General features: G+C 42.7%; 1 protein-coding gene and 1 long non-coding RNA gene across 2 annotated transcripts in view; both read left to right on the top strand.

Moving 5' to 3' along the window:
• The window catches only part of LOC144888504 (uncharacterized), a 502,585-nt gene that overhangs the window by 195,335 nt on the left and 282,257 nt on the right, over positions 1–24,993 (top strand). The window lies entirely within an intron of this gene.
• VSX2 (visual system homeobox 2) overlaps positions 1–24,993 on the top strand; it is a 107,767-nt gene that overhangs the window by 35,048 nt on the left and 47,726 nt on the right. The window contains exon 3 of the mRNA XM_068131632.2: positions 9,886–10,009. Coding sequence (XP_067987733.1) covers positions 9,886–10,009 — 124 coding nt within the window. The remainder of the gene's footprint in view (positions 1–9,885; positions 10,010–24,993) is intronic.

Genomic DNA, 24,993 nt, shown 5'->3' with positions numbered 1-24,993 from the left:
ATGTGGGACTTTTTGTATGACACGTGGGACCTTTTCTATTCCACGATGGACTTTTCTCTATGCCACAAACCAAGATGAGCAGAACCTGATAAACAAAAAAGATAAATGTTATTCATTAATTTATTATATTACATTTTTGCACCCTCTTAGCTTGATACTGAGGTGGTTTACCGATGGTAAACCTTTTGATCCTTTTGAAACCTTTTCATTATGACTGATGACCCTCAATTGTTATTGCAGAAGGCAGACAGAAGGTCTAACAGAGTATACGGGGTCTTAGTGGACTGAGTTCTAAGGGGGTCCATAGGATCTTAGCGGTCTTAATGCTTTTAAATGGTAATAAGGATCTTCAGGGGTCTAAAGGGTCTTAAGAGTGTAAAGGGTCTGAGTCCTTAGGGATCTTAAAGGGTCTTAGGGTTATAAAGTATCTCAAAGGCCTTGGGGTTATCAGGAGTTTTAGGGGTCTTACGGGGATTTAGGGGGCTAAAAGGGTCTTGGGGTTATAAAGGGACTTAAGGGTCCCTTTATAACCCTAAAGCTAAGGGGTCGAAAGGGTGTAAAATCGAAAGGTTTAAAGGGTATAAAGGGTCCTAAAAGGTCCAAAGGGTAGTCAAGGTCCAATAATAAGTAATTAATAGACGTACCCACTGTCCAACTCTGTTTCAAACAGTACGCAATTAATATACATTCTCAGTTCTCACATGGGTCGACCAAGACTTCACCTCAACGAAGGTTCACCATACATCCATGTTTTTTCCGTTATTGTTGCGCGAATGCCCTCGGTTAATACTGTGGGCTCGCGGATGGCCAAACGAACTTAAATTGTGGCGTTTAATCAATGACAGACTTTGACTATACAAGCACGGGAGGAAGAAGAAAGAGGAAGAAGCGGCGAGCTCTTACCTGTAGCGATCTCACCAGCAGCTCCGATCCTGTAGGGAATGAACTTAAATGAACACGGGGGTAAAATGTACAAGAAAGAAATATTTATTACGGAACCCGAGAACAATGGAACGTGATGATAAAAACTAAACCCCCTATTGAGCGCTCTTACACACACACTTCAAATACACATGATGGGAGAACGAATGAAAGCAACCGTTGTTTGCGCGTCTGTGCTTATCTGTCTGGATGTGCAGCGTCTGTCGGCCAACGCGGCTCCGGTTGGCGTGAAGAAAGGCCTCGATGTGCTCCCGCTCGCCCACTGCCAGGCCCCGAGCCACCCACTCGCTCCAGTTTCGTCTGCTCCAGCAGCAAGCCTTGCTCGTACGTGGATGCCAGGGAGGAGAATTGATGGCGCTCCAACATCTGTTGTCAAGCAGGCAAATTCGCAGATGGAAAAGGAAGAAAAGTCCAAACGGAACGAAAAGCAAGGGCAGAAGGAAGGTCTGGAAAGGGCAGAAACCAAAGCGAGAGAGAGATAGAAAGCTAAAATGCTGGCGAGCGAGTCGTCTTGTCACTTGCGGTCTGACATCAGCTTTCTCCCTCTACTACACCTTTGCCTCGCGGCCCTCGCTTCTTTTGTGGTCTTTCCCGCCTTCTGACGTCACCGGCCCTTGCCCTCTAATCAGCGACCTGCTTCTAAGGAGTGGTAATGCGCCTTCCGCACTGATTGGCCGAATATTTGCGCCTTCCACACTGATTGGCCAAGGTGTCAACGGTCGGTGGCCAATCAGTGTGCCGCTCCCTTCCACCTTCCTTTCACCAATCACGGGGAAGCTTTTTGTCCCTTCCCCGACCAATTACACGTTCTCCTGGGTGTGGCTCCAGCCTGCCTGGCACGATGTTGGTCGCCCATGGTGGCGTATTACGTGGCTGCTGCCTGTTGGCTCTTCCAAAGTCATTGTGGCAGTGGGGGGAATTATTTAATGTGTGGTGCGCTAATGGGCCTATCTAAGTGTCTATAGGATGTATTGCCATAAGGGACACTGGGTTGCTCACAGAGGGAACGACACACAAGAGAATTTTACCCATAATCCCGATACGAATTAGCATGCCCCGCCCCCTCGTGGTGGGGACGAAGATACAAGCTTAATCTGACATTCGGGCTACACACAGAACTTATTACAGGTGAGGTTCCCTAGCACGACAGTCGAGCACCTACCTATGCAGATCTACCTGGATCTAGATATTCCTTTACCCCTAATTCATAACAATATATATACAGTATATATCTATCTATAATTCCATTAATCTCTGTGTGTATGTGTGTATGTTTGTATGTTTGTATGTTTGTCTGTGACCGCTGTTTCTCGACAACTACCGGTCCGATATACTTGAAACTTGCCAGGTATATTGCTGGGGACCCGAGGATGTGCCTTTTCAAGGTTTGAAATTAATCGGACAAGTAGTTACCGAGCTATGGCGATTTCTTTACCAAACACCGCAAGCCGTTCGCTTTGGACCAAACCATTTCATGTAAATAGAGGGGGGGGGTTCTGTGGTCGTTGCGAATGGACCAAACCATTCATGTAAATAGAGGGGGGGGGTTCTGTGGTCGTTACTGCCACGTGGTTTCAAAGTTTTTTTTTGTTGTTGTTTGCACGCATGTTTTTTTGCACCCACGTACGGGCACGCCCTAGGATGTTTACACACACACACCCCTACACAAATTTTTTTTTTTTTTTTTTTTTGGCAAGGAACGGGCACCCACGTACGGGCACGTCCTAGCTTATATATAGTACGGGCATGCCCTAGTATATATAATATCAGGTAAATCAGTTAAAATCCAAAATCCCAAAAAACCCCAAATCCACTTTTTTGAAATACCAACTTCTTTCCTGGAAGTCCTTGGTGTCCTTGTGTTTATACTTCTCCCACCCCTCCCCCCTTCCCACCCCGCCTCCCCTCAAGCCCTCTCCCTCCCACACATTCCCGATGTCCCTGCTCTCAAATGTTGTGTTTATGTGCTTCCCCTTCTCTCCCCATCTTGTCTACCGCTCCCCTTTTTATATACTTTGTTTGTTTGTCTGTTTGATTTGTTTGTGTGATAAATGTTAGCTCTTTCACGAGCCTCGATTATGTATACAAAAAAAAAGAAAAAAAAGAAAAAAAAGATATGTGACCTTGACCTTTGATCTCATGACCTATTAACCTCAAAACCAATAGGCTTCCAGCCAGCTTGTCACTACCTCTACCGGGTGGTTAAGTTTCGTGAAGGTCGGAGTAAAAATGTGACCTGTAATCGATTGACAAACAAACAGACAGGCAGAACAAGATAGACTTCGTGCTGAGCGTGATTCTTGTGAAATCCCTGACAACTTTGACCTTAAAAATCATTGGTTGTTGAATTAATTGGCCAAATATGCAAATCCTCTTCAAATTTCAAATCAGCCGGATGAAAATTGAGGATTTTAGAAGTTTGACTTAAGTTATTGACCTTTGGCCTATGTTGACCTTTCAACCTCAACATCAATAGGCTTCTTGCTTATGACAAACTAACATTAGGTAGAGTTTCTTGAAGATTGGTTTAATTGGTGATTCGTGACCTGTTGGCAATTGACATACAAAGATGTGCATTGCACGATCCTTGTGAAGTCCAAATAAACAATAGTTGCCATGGAAACAGCAATAGTGTAATTTGGAATAATTGACCGACAAGTGTTTTACTTGATGGAATGTTGTGCATAACAAATTTGGTTGATACATTTTCTTATGGCTGCTTAATAGATGTTTAAATGTTTTGGATGGCATTGACCTTTCTTGTCCTTTGACTAATTTTGACCAGATTGTACACACATATACTACACATGCGTACAAATAAGCTGTGTAAGTTTAAATCTACTATCTCGAAACTTCCTGAAGTTTGGCAATAATAAAATCACAAAAATATCCCATTTGATTATAATGGTGGTGAAATTGTTGTTATGGACACCATTTTATTTTTGCCACATGGCACTTGGACTGTTTGTTGACACGTGTGACCTGCCTCTTTGTCACGTGAGACTTCTCTTTGCCACGAGCGAGCTGTCTCTTTGCCACGTGGGACCTGTCTCTTTGACACGTGGGACCTGTCTCTTTGACACGTGGGACTTGTCTCTTTAACACGTGGGACCTGCCTCTGCCACGTGGGACTTGTCTCTTTGCCACGTGGGACTTGTCTCTTTGCCACGTGGGACCTGTCTCTTTGACACGTGGGACCTGTCTCTTTGACACGTGGGACTTGTCTTTTTGACACGTGGGACCTACCTGCCTCTGCCACGTGGGACTTGTCTCTTTGACACGTGGGACTTGTCTCTTTGCCACGTGGGACTTGTCTCTTTGCCACGTGGGACTTGTCTCTTTGCCACGTGGGACTTGTCTCTTTGACACGTGACACTTCTTTGACACGTGGGACTTGTCTCTTTGACACGTGGGACCTGCCTCTGCCACGTGGGACTTGTCTCTTTGCCACGTGGGACCTGTCTCTTTGCCACGTGGGACTTGTCTCTTTGCCACGTGGGACCTGTCTCTTTGCCACGTGGGACTTGTCTCTTTGCCACGTGGGACCTGTCTCTTTGACACATGGGACTTGTCTCTTTGACACGTGGGACTTGTCTCTTTACCACGTGAGACGTGTCTCTTTGCCACGTGGGACTTTTCCTATTCCATGTGGGAGATTTTTCTATGTCACTAACTAAGATGAGCAGAACCTGAAAAAGGCAAGAGAGATTTTATTAATTAATTCTATTTTGCACCCTATTCGCTTGGTACTGAGGTGGTTTACCAATGTGGTGGGGGGCTTTTTGATTATGACTAGTGACCCTCAAGTGTTATTGCAGAAGACCCTCAGACAAAAGGTCAAGTGAGGTCCATGGCTTTTAGGGGACTAAGGATTCTCGCAATAAAATTGTGACCTGTAAGCGATTGACATACGAACAAACAAACAAACAAACAGACAGAATCACAGACCAGAACAACCAATATACTTGCGAATCTTCGAATTTTGCAAGTAACAAGCAGACAAATAGACAGACAGACAAACAGGGGTGAAAGGATTGACAACCTCCGTCTGCCTTTGGTGGTGGAGGCACAAAATCAGAAAGAGAAATCCATTTGTTGTAAGTTTCCCTTCATTATTTTGGAGCATGCGCAATGAAAGGATTAACTAAACGGTATTTATAGTCAAAGAATACTCACCCCACGCAGTCAACTTTGTGCGAAGCAACTCTTTTGTTTTTAAGTTTTTTTTTCTTTGATCCAATATGGCTGCCAGACCACGTGACAGATGACATCATAAATTTACATTCTCTAATATAATTGTTGCACAGATCATGCTTAATAAATTTCAAACTGATCAGACTAAGCATGTCCCTGTCGAATTATGACGTCATAATTATGGCACCAATGACGTCACGTTAACAACAACTATTCCCAATATGGAGTTATTTACAATGAGCCACGTTTCAATTTTTCCCATATAGCGGTTTTGGAGATATAGAGGTGCAACGTTTTTCGGTTTTTCCCAGATGGCGCCTGTACCACGTGACCTACGACATCATAATTATCATGAAAACATTTACAGTAGGATGCGTACCTATGGTGAAAATTTCGTGTCAATCGGACGAACAGTTGCTCAGAAAATGAATTTTTAAAATGCAGACACGCACGTACGACATACGTATGGACGCACCCGATCACTTAACCCTGCTTTTCGCTTCGCGAGTGCATGGTAATGATAGGAAAGGATGTGCAGGGTAATGATAGGAAAGGATGTGCAGCATCGACAGGTATAGACATGCATTCAACAACGAATACCTACCGAATACCTATCTATACGTGTGCATTCGATCTTTATTTAATCTCCTTTCCTACACCTGTACCCGCCTGTTCCATATTTTTCTTTTGGACCTGATCATATTTTCCACCGGAAGCTACTATTACATTTACCTCCATAAAGTTTAGTTGATTTTAAATCTTCTCGTGTTATGCCTCCCCCTATATGATAGCTGCTGTAGGGTTTGCTTCTACAATTAGTGCCCCCAGTTTTTAATGGTACCTTGCAGTTTCTTAGACCCCTGGGAGTACTAACCCCCTAGGTTTTCCTTTTTTCTTGGCAAGTTCTATCTCAGAGTCTGCTGGGGCTTTCAGAATGTAACCTTTCATCAATAATGTAAATAAAAAAGTACGCGGGGATGACATTTGACATTGACCCAATTTTATTGCATAATTGCATTTGAGTATTGCAGACAGGTATTGCATTTGAGTCTGTTTGTTACTTGCCGGAATAGATTCCGGCAAGTATGTTGGTTGGTTGGTTTGTCTGTCCGTCTGTCTGTCTGTCTGTGTGTTTGTGCGCAGTACTACGTCTACATCGTTGCACATAGCATCGCCAAACTTTACACACATATTTGCCTTGCCCTGGAATAGACTGTGCCAAATTTTTAACTCTCTAGGTCTAGGCCCAAGGCCTCCATTATGACGTCATAATTCGACAAGTACAAAACTTCATTCAATCAAGATGCAATTTCTTGAGCACCATGTCGGCATAAACTGGTGGAGAAAAAAAAAATGATGACGTCATCGGTCATGTGGTTCGCAGCCACCATCTTGGAAAAACTGAAAAACTTTGCACCTCTATATCTCCGAAAGTGCTGAACAGAATAGTGCCGTGATGGCGGGGAGTGGTTGGCAAATCAACAAAAAAAGTCCTCGGTCTCTGACCGATTTCTAGGTGTTACGGTCTATCTGTTTGTCTATCTGTCTGTTTGTGCGCAGTACTACGTCTACATTGTTGCACATAGCATCGCCATACTTTACACACATATTTGCCTTGCCCTGGAATAGACTGTGCACAATTTTTTAACTCTCTAGGCCCAAGCTCAAGCTCAAGGTCACCCAAAACGTGAAAATCGTGACCGACAGCGTAAAGCCGGGGCGAGGCGGAGTGATACAGCGGAAGGATTCGACAGTTTAAATGAAGCTGCGACGAGGCGGATTTTCATTGGGACCTTCATCCTGATTTCGTTACCTCCGCCACCAAAGGTGGATGGAGGTTATGTTTTCACCCTTGTCTGTTTGTCCGTTTGTTACTTGCCGGAATATATTCCCGCAAGTATGTTGGTTGGTTGGTTACTTGCCAGAATAGATTCCGGCAAGTATGTTGGTTGGTTTGTTACTTGCCGGAATAGATTCGCCGGAATAGATTTTGGCTGGTGAGGGGGCTTGAAGCCAGATTTTAATCTTACAGCCGCCATGTTGGTGCTCGCCATCACTGCGATGCGAAGCGAAAGACGCCTCAGAGCTGTCACATTCACAATCGCTATGTCGTATGTACTCCCGATACGTGTTTCCTTCATTGTAAAACCTACCAAGTCAACAGTTAAAAAGATTTTGGGCCGATAGGTGTTACGGCCTTGGCAAGATCAATGGAGACAGTGATCTGTTAGCTTATACACCGCCCAAATAGCTATGTGGAATTCTCTCATGTAGAGATTAAACCCACGTCGTTTGAACTTTGAACGAGTTCATTATTTACTTTTAATGATGTTTATATATGAATCAAAAAGAAGATAATTGGTTTTGGGTCGTCCTTTCCGCATATCTCGTGGGATTGTGAGTTGGAGAGACCACTGTGATGGCGGGGAGTGGGTTGGCATTCTCTCAAGCAGGGATTCAACCCATGTCCTTATGTATTATTATTTTGATCCAAAATGGCCGATTTAAAAAAAGTACATTCCGGCAAGTCCTCGGTCTCTGACCGATTTTTCATCTGTCTGTTTGTTTGTCTGTCTGCACAGAATAAATATGATTTCCTCTGCAACCGTTAGTCCGATTGACAGGAAATTTTCACCATAGGTGCAACTCGACCTGTAGATTTTTAAAATGATAATTATGACGTAATAGGTCACGTGGTTCGGCCGCCATCTTGAAAAAACCGAAAAAAATTGCACCTCTATATCTCTGAAAGCGCTGAAGAGAAAAAATTGAGACATGGCTCATTGTAAATAACTTTCCATGAGGAATAAAATATGTTAATGATGATGGCATAGGTGCCTCCATTATGACGTCATAATTCGACAAGTACAAAACCTCATCCGATCAAGATGAAATTTCTTGAGCATAATCTAGGAATAAATTAGATTAGAAAAATAATAATGATGACGTCATCGGTCACGTGGTTCGGCTGCCATATTTGTTTTAACACAAAAGCCTTAAAAACAACTGAAAATACATTCTGGCGAGGGTTTGCGATCTCTGATTGCTCTTACTTGGTTTTTTTTAAAATTTTTACCCAGTCAATTTGCTGTTTACTGTAACTGTGACTAAACTTGGGTGTCATGTCAGGTCTGAAAGACACAGTATTTTAGCTTTCAAGATTATCAAAAAAAATCCAGAAGGGAAGAGATGGTGATAGCAAAGGGGAAGGGGGGATAGGTGAGTGGGGGAGATGGATTTGGAAAGAGATTGGAAGAAAGCGATTTTGGACATGATGGTGCAGAAGTTGTGCAGTTGGTGCAGATTGGTGCTTTGAAGGCAGGGCGTTTGCATCAAAAGTTCAACTCCCAAATTCCAGTCTTATACAGCATGCCTCTAGCTTTTTGCTCCTCTTTTCTCACATTTGTGGAACCACCTAGAGTCAGTTCAACTCCTCTCTTCCCTCCTGGACTTTCTGCCTGCATTGCGTGGCCATCTCATGTCATTCTCCAATCCTACCCAATCCTTTTATGATATCCCGTTGATTCGCCCCGAACCCACATCTCGCGGACTTTTTCTGCCGCAGCATCCCTCACCCATCGGATAGGCTGACAGTTGCCTCTTCCCTATCTGCAGACCTTGATAGAATTGCCATCGACTCAAATATTTGGAATATGTTTGCCAACCATGGAAAATCTTACCCTCTCGCTCTTTCTTGTAAAATACCGTTTGGCTAATCCTCCCGCACAGAAAGAGTATTGAGAATTAACTGCACTGGCAAGAAATGTGCACCAGATGGGATGGACAGACGAGACCAGCACCTCTCCAAATGTCATTAGTAAGCCAGTTGGGTTTTTACATACAGTTCGATAGTGACATGGTAATTCTCCTGTGAGAACCTCAGTTTCCAGAAGCTTCTATAATCCACAACCTTGACTACTACGACCTCTTTCATCCACATTTGAACACACAACCTCTGGGTTACCTTACCAGATGAACCAGAAGACCACCTCTGATCTAATGTAATAAACAAGCTACATGAATACATTTGGATACACTAGTATGGAGAAAGTGTTCTGTGAAAACCGGAGTTTTTTTTTTTTTGTATACAAGATCGAGGCTCGTGTAAGAGCTAACATTAATCACAAAAAGACAAACTGACACATAAAACATAAGATAAAGGGAGCAGGAGATAAGATGGGGAGAGAGAGAGAGAAGCACACAAGTACAACATTTGAGAACAGGGACATCGGGAGATCTGTGGGAGGGAGAGGGCTTGGGGGGAGGAGGCATGGGAAGGGGGGGGGGGGTGGGAGATGTATAAAACACATGGACACTGCTCGGACTTCCAGGAAAGAAGTCGCAATTTCAAAAAAGTGGATCTGGGGTGAATTAACGGGGGTAGAAAAGATTAAGGTTATTCAATCAAAGATCAAAGAGTATGAGAAGTATGTAAAGATGGAGTCGTGCTAGCATCTCTGCACAATAATTTTGTTGTCTAGAAAGTCTGTCGCTATAGAAACCTCGATTGGTTCATTGTTGGCTTAACCGAGTTAAATCATGGAACTCTTAGGAAGGAATATTGTGAAGTTTTCCATATAAAGCAAAGTGTATCAACCTATAAACAACCGCTACCATATCCCCAGTCAGCATTCCATTTTCGTCCCCAAATATATTTCTACTCGTTCTGGGTTCGGAAAACTACCGTCCCAGTTGTATTCCCTGCCTTTCCTTACAGGGGACCATGTGTGGTATTTTCTTCATTCACAGGACTATTTTTACTTCCTACCAACTGGAGGAACTGGAAAAGGCCTTTAACGAAGCGCATTACCCAGACGTTTACGCACGAGAGATGCTTGCGATGAAAACAGAACTACCTGAAGACAGAATCCAGGTATGAGTGGAACACCGTGTTCCCTCTTTCATTTTCTTTTTGGGAAAACCGTTTTGTAGATTTTTTTTTCACAAGACGACATTGTTCATATTTTCACCGTTGTCGAGCCACAGCACCAGGGACCTGAAACCTGCTCCGCCATTCTTGCTGTGGGCTTCCAATGGCCTAATGAATGAGTGATGATTACACTGCACACCAGAGGTTCATGTAGGCCTATTTTTCCCTTTTTTGTACACAAGATCGAGGCTCGTGTAAGAGCTAACATTAATCACAAAAAGACAAAACTGACACATAAAACATAAGATAAAGGGAGCGGGAGACAAGATGGGGAGGGAGAGGGAAGCACACAAGTGCAACATTTGAGAGCAGGGACATCGGGAGATCTGTGGGAGGGAGAGGACTTGGGGGGAGGAGGCACGGGAAGGGGAGGGTAGAGGTATAAAACACGTGGACACTGCTAGGACTTCCAGGAAAGAAGTCGGAATTTCAAAAAAGTGAATCTGGGGTAAATTAACGGGGGTAGAAAAGATCAGGGTTTTGGATGGGGGAAGACAAGAGATGGTGGAAATTGATGAATTTGTGATTTTTTTGATGAAGTTTGTGAGATTTACTTGTTCCATTCGGTTCATGTTTTGTCCTTGTCCAGAATTGGGGGTTTGTGTAAGGGTTACCTGATTAGCAATCCAGACTATGCAATACCATGGTGTTCTGTGAATGATGTGTGGACAATGACATTGTTCAACATTTCTGTGATTTGTTGGTTCGGTCATTGAGGACGTAATTGCTTTTCATTCCGACGTGATTAATGGGCCATTCTTGTTCGGGCCGCTTCGTTTGCATCCAGAACTCAATTTTCTGGTTGAAGTTTTACGGAAGTTTTCTTTTCTTGCAGGTATAGACCTGAGAGACACCTTTGTTATCTGAGCCAATTCAGACAGAAAGCCAAACTACACTGCAAGCTTCCACTAGTCAGGTTCACTATGTTGTTTCGTTCAAAATCATGGTAGATTAGCAAACCTATACATTTTTGGAAACGTTATTACATGGAAAATCTGAAAATCAATGTTTACATTTGCCAATTCCGACCAATTCGATTCGACCAATTCGACCAATTCGACCAATCGACCAATTCCATTCGACCAATTCGACCATTCGACCAATCGCTTCGATCGACCATTCGACCATTCGACCAATTCGATCGATTCGATTCGATTCGATTCATCGAATTCGATTCGATCGACCATTCGACCAATTCGATTTGCCAATCAATTTGACCGACCTTTGCTTGTGTGGAACGGACTGTGAAAACGATGCGGACTATATTGTCGGATACGACACACAGGACAGTGATGACGAACTCTAAATGGCATATTCTGTAATCGTGTATGTTTGATGCCATTGACTGCCTGTGTATATTTTGTCATTGACTGCCTGTGTATATGTGAAGTTATACTGACTGCATGTGTATATATGATTTTGCTGACTGCCTGTGTATGTTTGGTGATATGAATTATTGTGACACATTTTGATGTTATTAACTGCCTGTACAAAATGATAACATGTATTTGATTATGCAACTTATCGCGAATATAAAGACAGTATTTTGCAATTCAAAACCTTTGATTCGTGTCTTACCATTCCCCGTAGCACTAATTTGATACTTTCATTGGTTTCCTTGTCCCTGAAAATATAGGTTTAGTATATTTTAAAAAGTTTTTAGGGTAATTAGAGGCAGAAATAGAACAAAATATGTATTTTACAGTGGCCATTTTGAAAATCCAAAATGGCCGCCATACAGGTATCTCTCCAAATGTAAACATTGATTTTTAGTTTCCTTATGCTATAACCTTTCCAAAAATGTATAGGTTTGCTAATCTACCATGATTTTGAACGAAATATAATTTATTGACATAGTGAACCTGACTACACTATGATAAATCATTGTAATATAATTTACATCGATTTGCTTACTCAGGGTGTGTGTGCGTGTGTGTGTGTGCGTGTGTGTGTGTGTGTGTGTGTGTGTGTGTGTGTGTGTGTGTGTGTGTGTGTGTGTGTGTGTTGTACCATACTCTGTGTTGGTTCTGCCAAAGCAGTATCTTGGCTTGGGGTCATGTTAGGCTGTTTTCCATCCCTCTCCCTGCAGGGCCAAAAATGATATATAGCAGGATATCTCAAAAAGTTAGGAATATATTCGGAAGAAACTTGGTGGACAGGTTGGGTATGTGACAAGGAAGAAGTGATTTCATTTTGGTGAAGATTTGAATCCGGATCCGGATCAGAGCATTTTTAAAGTGATTCTTCACTATTGAGCGATAGGGCTAAAACCGATACATAGCACGATATCTCAAAAAGTTATGGACGGATTTGGACGAAACTTGGTGGACATGTTGGGTATGTGATAAGACCGAATCGATTCGATTTTGGTAAAGATCTGAATATGGATTCGAATACAAGAATTATTAAATTTTTTCAGTGATTCTTCACCATTGAGACATCGGGTGAAAAGCAAGATAATACATGATATTTTAAAAAGTTATGGATGACTTATGATTACTTGGACTTGGACTATTGGTTAGGTGACAAAAATGATCCGATTAGATTTTGGTTCAGGTTCGAATCCAGATTCGGCCTATCAGTGGGATACAAAACGTAAGCTGTTCAGCCTGTCAGAGGTATGTTGGTCTACTGATTGTCATTCTAGTTTTTCAATATGAAACTAAATGTAATTGGAGAGACAAAACAGATCCTTTCGAATTATTTTACTTCTACAGTATTTTTTTAACACTACAGGGGAAGGATTGAGCCCAAAAACCAAGAGACACTCCCTCAGTGAAGAAGCAAAGAATGAAGATGGAAATAAGTAATAATTAAATTAGATCTAAACTATTTATTTGTGACTTGAATTGTTGCAAGCTGATAGAAGTTGGGGATACACTGCTGGGGAGGCTGTTCCAAAGAGTGGGAGTGTCGGGGAGAAGGAAGAAGGAGGCATGGCGATTGGTACGAAGAGAAGGAAGGATAACACAGAAAGCGTGATGAGCAGCAGCCAGGCATAAACAGAGTTTAACAGCTGTGGTAGTAGCAGCAGAAGAGGCACAAGGGAACAGAGTGCTTGACGGTGGGCCAAAGGTTGGACAAAGTCGGATCGCTAATCAGTCGGACACTCCTGTTTGGACGCGATCCAGAATAGTGATGACTGACGCAGGAGCGCCGCTCCAGACATGGGAGCAATATTCCATCACCGGTCTGACTTGGGATTTCTGGAGAATGAGAAGCTGATGGGAGTTGAAGTAGGTGCGAGTTCTTCACATGAAACCAAGTTTCCTGGAGGGAGATTTGGGGATATTGACGATGTGAGGATGCCAAGACAGATTGATGCAGATTTTGACAGAAAATTAAGGAATTGAGAAAAAAAAACTATACGAATTAATTAAAGGAAACATAGAAGTTTCTTTGTGTATCACGAGTATTTCCTTCCAAGGACTTTCGAACACCCCTCGTATCCCCCTTGGAGTCCTGACATCTGCAGTCTTCTCTGACATCGTAATATCAATCCATATCAGAATTTGTGGGATGTTATGTCATGACACACAAATCCATATAATATATATATATATATATATATATATATATATACTGTATATATATATATATATATATATATATATATATATATATATATATATATACAGTGGAACCTTGACTTACGAGTTTAATTCGTTCTGTGACCGAGCTCGTAACTCAATTTGCTCGTTTCTCAAATCAAATTTCCCCATTGAAATGCATTGAAATGCTATTAATCCGTTCCAGCCCGCCAAAAACCACACCAATTTTTTTTTAAATATACAGTATATATATAAATATCTCGCGCTTTATATTTCACCTGTATGCAGCATACAAGTTGGCAGGATGGCCTGGACTGGAGGTACGCACACTTGACTCTAAAGTCTAAACTGTCCAGCCTGGGTTTGAATCCCGACCCAGCTATAACCTGTCATGGGTGAATCACAGGCAGGGTGATTCATCAATGTGTGTACCGCTAAACTGGGCGCCCCGTTTGCGTCCCATTAGTTGTTGGATGTTAAGGATCTCACCGTGTTTTCCACAAAGAGAAGGCGAGCTATCGCCGGCACTCTGAACAAGTTGTGGCCTGGCATGGCATGAACATGAAAACATGAACATGAACATGAAATGTTTGACATGAACATGAAATTTTCCAAAATAACCAAAATGCGAAAACAAAAATGCAGCGCTATACGACAGAGCTCCTGTACGTGCACGGCAAGATAACCACGTGACCGGAACCCACCTGGCGGTGTAAACTCAAAATAACCGAAATGCGAAAACTAAAATGCAGCGCTATACGACAGAGATACTGTATGTGCACGGCAAGATAACCACGTGACCGGAACCCACCTGGCGGCGTAAACTCAAAATAACCGAAATGCGAAAACTAAAATGCAGCGCTATACGACAGATACTGTACTTGAACGGCAAGATAACCACGTGACCGGGTGGCGAAAGCTCGTAACTCGGATCTCGGCTCGCATCTCAAAGCAATAAACCGCCCGAGCGACGGCTCGTATCTCGAAAAACTCGTAAGTTGGGGCACTCGTAAGTCAAGGTTCCACTGTATATATATATATATATATATATATATATATATATATAGATATATATATATATATATATATATATATATAAATATATATACATATAAATATATATATATATATATATATAAATATATATACATATAAATATATATACATATATACTGTATATATATATATATATATGTGTGTAGATATATATACATATATATATATATATAAATATATATACATATAAATATATATATATATATATATATATATACATATATATATATATATACATATATATATATATACATATATATATATATATATATATATACATATACATATATATATATATACATATACATATACATATATATAAATATATACATATACATATACATATATATAAATATATACATATACATATACATATACATATATATATACATATACATATACATATATATATACATATACATATACATATATATATATATACATATACATATACATATATATATATATATATACATATACATATATATATATATATATACATATATATATATATATATACATATATATATATATATATATATATATATATATATATATATATATATATATATATATATATATATATATATATATATAGACTTGGCATTTAATATGGAATATTTTTTTTGTGGGGGTGAACTTACTTTTCAAGATGTCTTAGAACCAAAAGTTCATTGGAATTATGTTGAAATTATTATAGATTTTGTTAATGTGACCTTTAAAAGAAACAAAAACAACATTTGACATTTCAAAACAAATAAATTGATCCTTGAAAGTGATGTAAACTGATATCGAACTCAATTCATGGACAGTACTGTATTAAACTTCGGTACGTTTTCCAGAAGTATCTCTTTATTTTGCACATTAGCCAATTTTTTTTTAACAAAAACAAAAGTTAAATTACGACTGGGATTACGGACAGTAAAATTACAGTTCAGTACTTCGTGTAACCCCCACGAGCATTCAGGAGAGCACGTACACGTTGAGGCATGCTGTTCACGAGATTTGCCAAGGTTTGGACAGGAATCGCTTGCCATGCAGTGACAATAGCCTGCTGCAATTCACGCACAGAGGTCGGCTGCTGGTCCAAGTGGTCGATTTGACGCGTTAATTCTGCCCACAAGTTCTCTATCGGATTCATATCCGGGGACATGGCAGGCCACTCCATATGCTCTACACCATGGTCAGCAAGAAAGTGTTGGATCATGCGAGCACAATGAGGCCGTGCATTGTCATCTTGGAAGACAAAGTCTCCTCGAAAGGCTGCACGAGCAAATGGAAGCTATGTTTCTTCCAGAATGGCCCTGTACTTGAACTGGTTCAGGTTTCCATTCAGAACAACCAGGTCAGTTTTGCCCCCTGCATGAAAAGCAGCCCAAACCGTCACCCCACCACCTCCAGCTTGGACTCTTGGCACTATACAATCTTTGTTGTAGGCTTCATGCACTTGTCTGCGCACTCGGACGCGGCCATCTTGACGATAGACCAGAAATCTAGACTCGTCACTGAAGATCATGTGATTCCAGTGTCCTGGCTGCCATTGACGGTGCTCTCTGGCCCACTGCAATCAGCGCTGGCGGTGTTATCTGGTCAGGCGTGGCTTTCTCAGGGGACGCCTGGCACGATAGCCTGCTTGAACCAGTCGTTGGTTGACTAGCCTTCTGGATACAGGCACATTTGTCAGTTGCTGCCACTCAGCCCTAGGCCGATTAGCTGACTTGGTACGGCCATTGCGGACTAACTGGTGCAGCTGGCGATCATCCCTCCTTGTGGTTCTGTGGGGACGTCCTGGCCTCGGTATTGGAGTAGGGACACACCTCTGAGCATTTCGTTTCAGGATCTTTGACACCTGACCTTGAGTGTTGCCATACTGCCGAGCAATAGCACGCTGTTTCATGCCGTACTTTCGTAAAGCCACCACTCCATGACAAACAGCATTGTCGAGTTGACGGACCATCTCCAGAGGAAGCGGCAATAACTTTTGGAGACGTGCAGCAGTTGTTTTCCACTAATACAGAACGCAACAACCCTTGTATACCTGACTGTGAAGCCAATCATCAAATGCACCTGTCCGCACATTTTGCCACGCCACCTGTGATATAATCCTGTTGTTGACTTCTTGCTGCGACAGACAATCAGTGACATGCTTCTTTTAACAAATAAATCACCAAAGTGTAAAAGAAACTCACCAGATTGATATACTGAGTTAAGATTACCAATCAGCCTTCTCCCAATTATCAGCAAAGTCATGGAATCCATCATTGCTTCGGATATGAAATCTTTCCTCTTCTCCAATGGCTTGATCTCTGATCATCAATTTGGTTTCAGACCAGGTCACTCTACTCTGGACATGCTGCTTCTGCTGTCTCAACAATGGATGGTGGTCCTCAATGCCAAACAGGAAATGAGAGCTGTCTCCCTCGACATATCATGTGCCTTTGATATGGTCTGGCACCCCGCTCTGCTCACCAAACTCTCCTCCTTTGGTATCCATGGAAATCTCCACGCATGGCTGGTGTACTTCCTCTCCAGTCGTAGTCAACGTGTGGCCCTGAATGGGTTTCTCTCATCTCCTCTTCTGGTTCAGGCTGGAGTTCCCCAAGGCAGTATTCTGGGCCCTGTGCTTTTTCTGGTCTTCGTCAATGATCTCTCCGACTCTCTTGAAAATCCTCTCTGCCTCTTTGCTGATGACTCCACTCTCTGCTGCTCCATTCCTCATCCCTCAGGTCGGCAGTCTGCAGCCTTCTCACTCTCTGCAGACCTGGACAAACTCACTGACTGGGCAAACAAGTGGAACATGTCTTTCAATCCTGACAAATCTCACACTCTTACGATGTCTCTCCGAAAAGACCGACTGGACAACCCTCCCATCCACTTTCTGAATAATCCTCTCGAAGAAGTTCTGTCACTCAGGCTTTTGGGTCTCACTATCTGCCATGATCTTTCCTGGGAAAGCCACATTTCAAATCTGGCCTCCAAAGCCAGTCGCCGACTGGGCATCCTCCGTCATGCGAAGTCCTTCCTTGGCACACCTGAGCTCCTCACCACATACAACGCTTTCATCCGCAGCTCAATGGAATACTGCTCTCCCCTCTGGGCTGGTGCTCCTGCCTCACAACTAGTTCGTCTTCACGCTGTTGAAACCAAAGCGTTCAGAATCATTGGAATCTCCCGTGATGAAGCTACCTCCGAGGGCCTTTCACTTACTCACCGCAGGCAGGTTGGTGGTCTTTCTGTCTTCTACCGACTCCTCTCCGGCATTGCTCCTCCAGCTCTCTCTGGGCTCTGTCCCACAAATATTCCTGCAGGTCGCACAAGATCTGCCTGCAACCCTCTTATGGTTAAACTGCCAAAATCAAGACTCTCTGCTCACCTTCACTCCTTCATTCCTCTTTTCTCCCACCTCTGGAACAAACTTCCTCACTCTCTTCAATCCCACTCCTCCCTCCAGGTCTTTAAAACAGCTGTTCACCACTATCTCTTATCTTCCCCCATCCAAAATCTTGATCTTTTCTACCCCCGCTAATTTCACCCCAAATCCACTTTTTTGAAATACCAACTTATTTCCTGGAAGTCCTTGGTGTCCTTGCGTTTTATACCTATCCTGCCTCCCCCCAAGCCCTCTCCCTCCCACACATCTCCCGATGTCCCTGCTCTCAAATGTTGTGTTTGTTTGCTTCCCCTTCTCTCCCCATCTTGTCTACCGCTCCCCTTTTCATATACTTTGTTTGTTTGTCTGTTTGATTTGTTTGTGTGATAAATGTTAGCTCTTTCACGAGCCTCGATTATGTATACAACAAAAAAACAAAAAAAAAACCCCAAGTCAAGAAAAAAAAAAATTCCATATTAAATGCCAAGTCTGTCTATATATATATATACATACACTACATGACCAAAAGTATGTGGACACCCGAACATCGAATGTATCATTCCAAAATCATGGGCATAAATATGGAGTTGTCCCCCCCCCCCCCCCTTTGCTGCTACAATAGCCTCCACTCTTTTGGGAAGGCTTTCCACTCGATGTTGGAACATTGCTGCAGAGATTTGCTTCCATTCAGCCACAAGAGCATTGCTGAGGTCGGGCACTGATGTTGGGCGATTAGGCCTGGCTTGCAGTCGGCGTTCCAATTCATCCCAAAGCTATTCGATGGGGTTGAGGTCAGGGCTCTGTGCATGCCAGTCAAGTTCTTCCACACCGATCTCGACAAACCATTTCTGTATGGACCTCGCTTTGTGCACGGGGGCATTGCCATGCTGAAACAGGAAAAGTCCTTCCCCAAACTGTTGCCACAAAGTTGGAAGCACACATTCGTCGAGAATGTTATTGTATGCTATAGCGTTAAGATTTCCCTTCACTGGAACGAAGGGGCTTAGCCCGAACCATGAAAAACAGCCCCAGACCATTATTCCTCCACCAAACTTTACAGTTGGCACTGTGCATTTGGGCAGGTAGCGTTCTCCTGGCATCCGCCAAACCCAGATTCGTCCGTTGGAATGCCCGATGGTGAAGCGTGATTCATCACTTCAGAGAACGCATTTCCACTGTTCCAGAGTCCAACGGCGGTGAGCATTACACCACTCCAGCCCACGCTTGGCATTGCGCATGGTGATCTTAGGCTTGTGTGCGGCTTCTCAGCCATGGAAACCCATTTCATGAAGTTCCTGACGAACAGTTGTTGTGTCGACGTTGCTCCCCGAGGCAGTTTGGAACTCAGTAGTGATTGTTGCAACTGAGGACAGACGATTTTTATGCGCTTCAGCACTCGGCGGTCCCATTCTGTGAGCTCGTGTGGCCTACCACTTCCCGGCTGAGCTGTTGTTGCTCCAAGACATTTCCACTTCACAATAATAGCACTTACAGTTGACCGGGGCAGCTCCAGCATATCAGAAATTTGACGAACTGGCTTGTTGGAAAGGTGGCATCCTATGACGGTGCCACCTTGAGAGTCACTGAGTTCTTCAGTATGGCCCATTCTACTGCCAATGTTTGTCTATGGAGATTGCATGGGTGTGTGCTTGATTATATATACCTGTCAGCAATGGGTGTGGCTGAAACAGCCGAATCCACTCATTAGAAGGGGGTGCCCGCATACTTTTGATCATGTAGTGTGTGTGTATATATATATATATATAATATATACATATATATTGTTGCGGATCTCGGGTTCGGCGCTCCCCTTACCGAGGGGGGGGGGGGGTTAATCCCCTCGTCTATTAAGCTGGCCGTCCGAGTCCTGGAGCTATGACGTCACTTCCGGTCAGCGCTGAATAGGGTGGTAGGCCAATTGCTCCTATTACCTAATTACCAGCGCCTTCCGGTAAGCAAGGAAATTAGCCCCGCCCGAGCCACGGCTGTAATGGACACGCCGAGCGAAGCGAGCCACGACTCAGGCCATTAACAAAGACTAGACCCGATTATAGCGGTTCCTAATCGTGCCACAATTATTCAATCAGGGAAAAGACTAAAGCGACTGGATGAGAGGAAAACCCAAAAACAAGAAGGAACAGGTGTAATTTATTAATTATATACAAAACCATAACCAAAGAAGAAACGAAAGGGAATGTACAGTGAAGGAGAAGAAGCAGATACACAGGGCAAACCTTATACATATACAGTCTTATATTATCACATGCCCAGGACAGTACAAACGGACTTACACGTATGGGGAATAGCAGGCAGAAAGGGCCAGCCAATCAGCGTGGGCACCAGTCCGGTTCTCGTCCACGCTCACTCCGGCTCACGTCTCTGGTGCTGCGGCGAAAGTCCGGCAGGCAGCGCGGTTGGTATGGTCGTTATTGAACGCCAGCGGACCGTCTCTCTCCAGCTCTGCCAAGCAGTCCCTTTCACCAGCTCTGACACGTCGCGCCAACCCTCTCTCCTCTCGGCTGCCACGAACCACCACGCTCTGCGCTCTGCTCTGCCCGAAGCCATGAAGCACCAACTCACTTCTCTCTCTGCGACCCTGCCACACTGCCACTCTCTGCCCTGAAGCATTCCCACGCGAGCGCTTATGTAGTGCGCTCGCGTATTAAGCCGCGGTTCATCTGGATACGCCCACCGAGGCGCTGGCCTCGGCCCTGGTTGGGTGATGAGGGCTCATTGGCTCCACCCTTAACAGGGATCCGCCTCACTCGATAGCTCCTCCCCCCTTCTTCTCCGGACTTGACCGCGTGCTTAATGGCGTCTTGTGCAGCAAAACGCGGCCAACAAAAGGCAGGGGAGGGCAGGAAAATGAGCAACCCCGACTGTGGGTGTTAATTGATGGCTGGAGAGAGAGATTGGGAATAATTGAAGGGGCCTATCTTATTTGTTAAATGCAAACGCTGAGTCAAACTATTGGGATCAGATCCTTAACTAGAACACATACTAATGAGATATCTAAAGAGGTTTCTATGTGTCCTACGTGTTGCAATATGGACTAGCTAGGGTGCGACCTTTGACCTTTACACAAAATGGGGATATTTACAGGGAATTATTTACAAGGGTTATTATTTACAAAGTGAAGGTTCTAAAAACCGTAACAATATATATATATATATATACATACATATATATATATATATATATATATATATATATATATATATATATATACTGTATATATATATATATATATATATATATATATATATATATATATATATATATATATATATATATATATATATATATAGATATATATATATAGATATATATATATACATATATATATATATATATATATATATATATATAAAAGAGTTCAAAACACACCTGGTCACAAGTGTGCCGCACTGACCGGGTCCTCAGTCGAGGTCCTCAGCATCATCCCGTTTCGGCCCTTCAACCTCGATACGGTCAGCTAAGGTGGGCCAGCAGGGGCACATCCACATCCACATGCAGCAACTACACCTGGATGCGTACATACCCCCACCCCCAGCCAGTGCGAACGCAGACTACAACAACAACACCACCACATCCAGAATCCACAGCACTAAACAAACATGGTGGAACACTTCTTTATACCCTTCACCACTCACCAACAAAACACACCAGATCATTCATACACACACATACACACCCATACACACACATACACATACACACATACACACACACACACATACACACATACATACACACACAACACCAACCAACCACCTACCCTTACAACATACACCACTCAACATACAAAAACACACACTCATGCAAAAATTAGTTCCTGCAAAAACACACAGCCTCACCCACTCACTCATATACATAAGAAATGATAATCGTAACAAAACAAAACCAAAGAAAAAACCACACACAACCAACCTACACCGTTCGACGTGCCTCCATAAACTTCCTCCATATCCAAAATGAGCCTTTGAAGGCAACCTGAGCCACCTTGTCACACATCCTCCTTCTTTCTGTCCCACACACTCCCAGCCGAGCAAGAAATCCAGAAAAGGAATTGCCAATATACCCTCTACACCCCACCTCAAATGGCTGACATGAAACTCGCCAACCCTTCTCCCGGCACTCTGCCTCCAACTCAGTGTACTTTCCTCTCTTCGTCTCGTGCACCTCCTCCATATTCTCTTCCCAAGGTACCGACAATTCCCCTAAGATGACCTGTCTTGTTGCACCTGACCAAATGACAATGTCAGGCCGCAACCTAGTCACACAGATCTCCTCTGGGAATACCAATTGTGGCTTCAGGTCCGCCACCACCTGCCAATCACAAGCATCTGACAGCCCTCTTGCTTTCCACCTCCTCCTCTTTCCACCTCTTACCACTTGGCCCTCTTTGACAAACCACACCTCCCCCCCATCAGTCTCCTTCTCCACTCATCTTTCTCTCGACCTCAGCACCTCTTGTTGCACCATCTGCACCACCACCGCCAGCACGTGATCATGTCGCCACCTGTATTGTCCTGCTGCCAATGCTACTGAACATGCACTCAGTGCATGCTGCACCGTTCCCACACCTCCACACAAATAACATCTCTCCTCCTGCAACAACCCCCACAATCTCAAGTTTACTGGTGACGGAATGAATTTATATATATGTATACGTATATGAATGGAAAAAAAAATGGACCTGCCTTTAGAGGACATTTTTTCCCCGCAGAGCGGGGGTTGGCCTTTTTGGTCCCCATTCTTTGGTACATATATATATACGGTATTTTGATTGCCGTATATATATATATATATATATATATATATATATATATATATATATATATATATATATATATATATATATATATATATATATATATATATATATATATATATATATGGCTGACAGAAGGTAACACCTGCCTCATCCCAAAATATGAAGAGATCCAACTACCCCACAAATATCAGCCAATGACCTGTCAACCAACAACATACAAACTTTTAACAGGAATCATCACAGAAACAATGTACCACCACCTAATACAACAAAGAGGCCTAGAGGAAGAACAGAAGGGATGCAAGAGAGGATGCTACGGAACAATAGACCACCTGTTACTAAACAATGCCATACTCAAAAATTGCAAAACGAAAAGAACCAAACTGTCCACAGCATGGATAAAAAGCTTTTGACAGTGTCCTACATTAATGGATGATAAAAAGTGTAAAGTGCATGCAAATGTACAAGATAAATCCCCAAATAATCAAGCTGATTTAGAAAGCCATGTATCTATGGAATACCACACTAATCCTGCAGCTCTCAGAAGGAAAGATTGAAATACCAAGAGTAAAGAAGCAATGTGGGATCTTCCAAGGAGACAGCATTTCCTCTGTCCTCTTTTGCCTGGCCCTGGACCCACTAAGTAACCTCATTAATGAGCAAGGACACGGAGACACCTTAACATCCAATAAAAGAACGTCCAAAGAATCAAGAAAGGTGACACATCTACTGGAAATGGATAATTTAAAACACTTTGCACCGAACGACGAAAAATTGGACAACTGAAATTAATGAAACTGTTCCCTAACGACATCCAGATGGAATTTCGCCTCGTTCGATAAATATATCAAGTGCACATTCGTGAAAGGTAGATCAACAAAAATGGCCAACATAAAAATCGACCTACACACAACAATACAGGAGCAAGACAATGAAGCATCTTACAAATACCTTGGATTAGAAGAGGTCCACCAAATTTGTCATAAACTAGAATGGCACTCTTCGACGTCACGACGTCGACTGATAAGCCCGCATTATTCCATCATTATAATACTTGTATCAAGTTTGATTTAAATCCATTCAGCTGTGCCCAAGTTAGCACATTTTTACCTGACATGACCTCTGGCCTTTGACCATTATACATACCTGTACCAAGTTTGAATTACATAACTTCAGCCGTTCTCAAGTTATACACCTATTACGGATTTGACCTTTGACCCCAAAATCGAATAAGCTAATCTTTACATCATCATACATACCTGTACAAAGTTTGAATTGGATCACTTCAGCCGTTCTCAAGTTATAGACCTATTACAGATTTGAACTTTGACCTGTGACCCCAAAATCGAATAAGCTAATCTTTACATCATTATACATACCTGTACCAAGTTTTAATTGGATCACTTCAGCCGTTCTCAAGTAATAGACCTATTACAGACTTTGACCTTTGACCTATGACCCCAAAATCGAATCACTTAATCTTTACATTATTATACATACCTGTACCAAGTTTCAATTAGATCACTTCAGCCGTTCTCAAGTTATAGACCTATTACAGACTTTGACCTTTGACCTCTTGACCCAAAAATCTAATCAGTTCATCGTTACCTCATTATACATACATGTGCAAGTTTGACTAAGATCCCTTTAGCCGTTCTCAAATTATCGCGGTAATGAAAACCTATCAAGGACGGACGGACGGACAGCCGGACGGACAACCTGAATACATAATGCCTCCGCCGACGATAAAAATGTGCAAAACAATTACCAAAGAATACCTGCATAGAACGAGGCTGATTGTGAAAACATATCTCACTCCAAGGAACAAAATCAAGGCCATAAACCAACTAGCCGTACCAGTGTTCCAGTACAGTTGCGGAATAGTAAACTATCCGCAAACCACAAGCGGATATCAAAAAACTAGATATCAAAACAAGGAATCTCCTCACCATCCACAAATATTCCACAAAAATCAGTGCATGCCATGAATGTACCTGCTGAGGAAAGAAGGAGGTGGCGGCCTGATGGAACCCAATCAAGTGCACAGGACAATGACTGCAGGATTATCAGAGTACGTGAAAAGCTCAATAGACTACCGAATACAATGTGTGTACAAGCATGAACACACCAAGCCAGAAAAGGTATCTCTCACTCACTTTGCAAAAAACTTCCA

This window comes from Myxine glutinosa, chromosome 12, assembly GCF_964187855.1.
Source record: "Myxine glutinosa chromosome 12, kmMyxGlut1.1, whole genome shotgun sequence".
Taxonomy (NCBI): Eukaryota; Metazoa; Chordata; class Myxini; order Myxiniformes; family Myxinidae; genus Myxine; species Myxine glutinosa.
The sequence above is the reverse complement of the archived record's forward strand: the minus strand, read 5'-3'. Positions and strand labels throughout refer to the sequence as shown.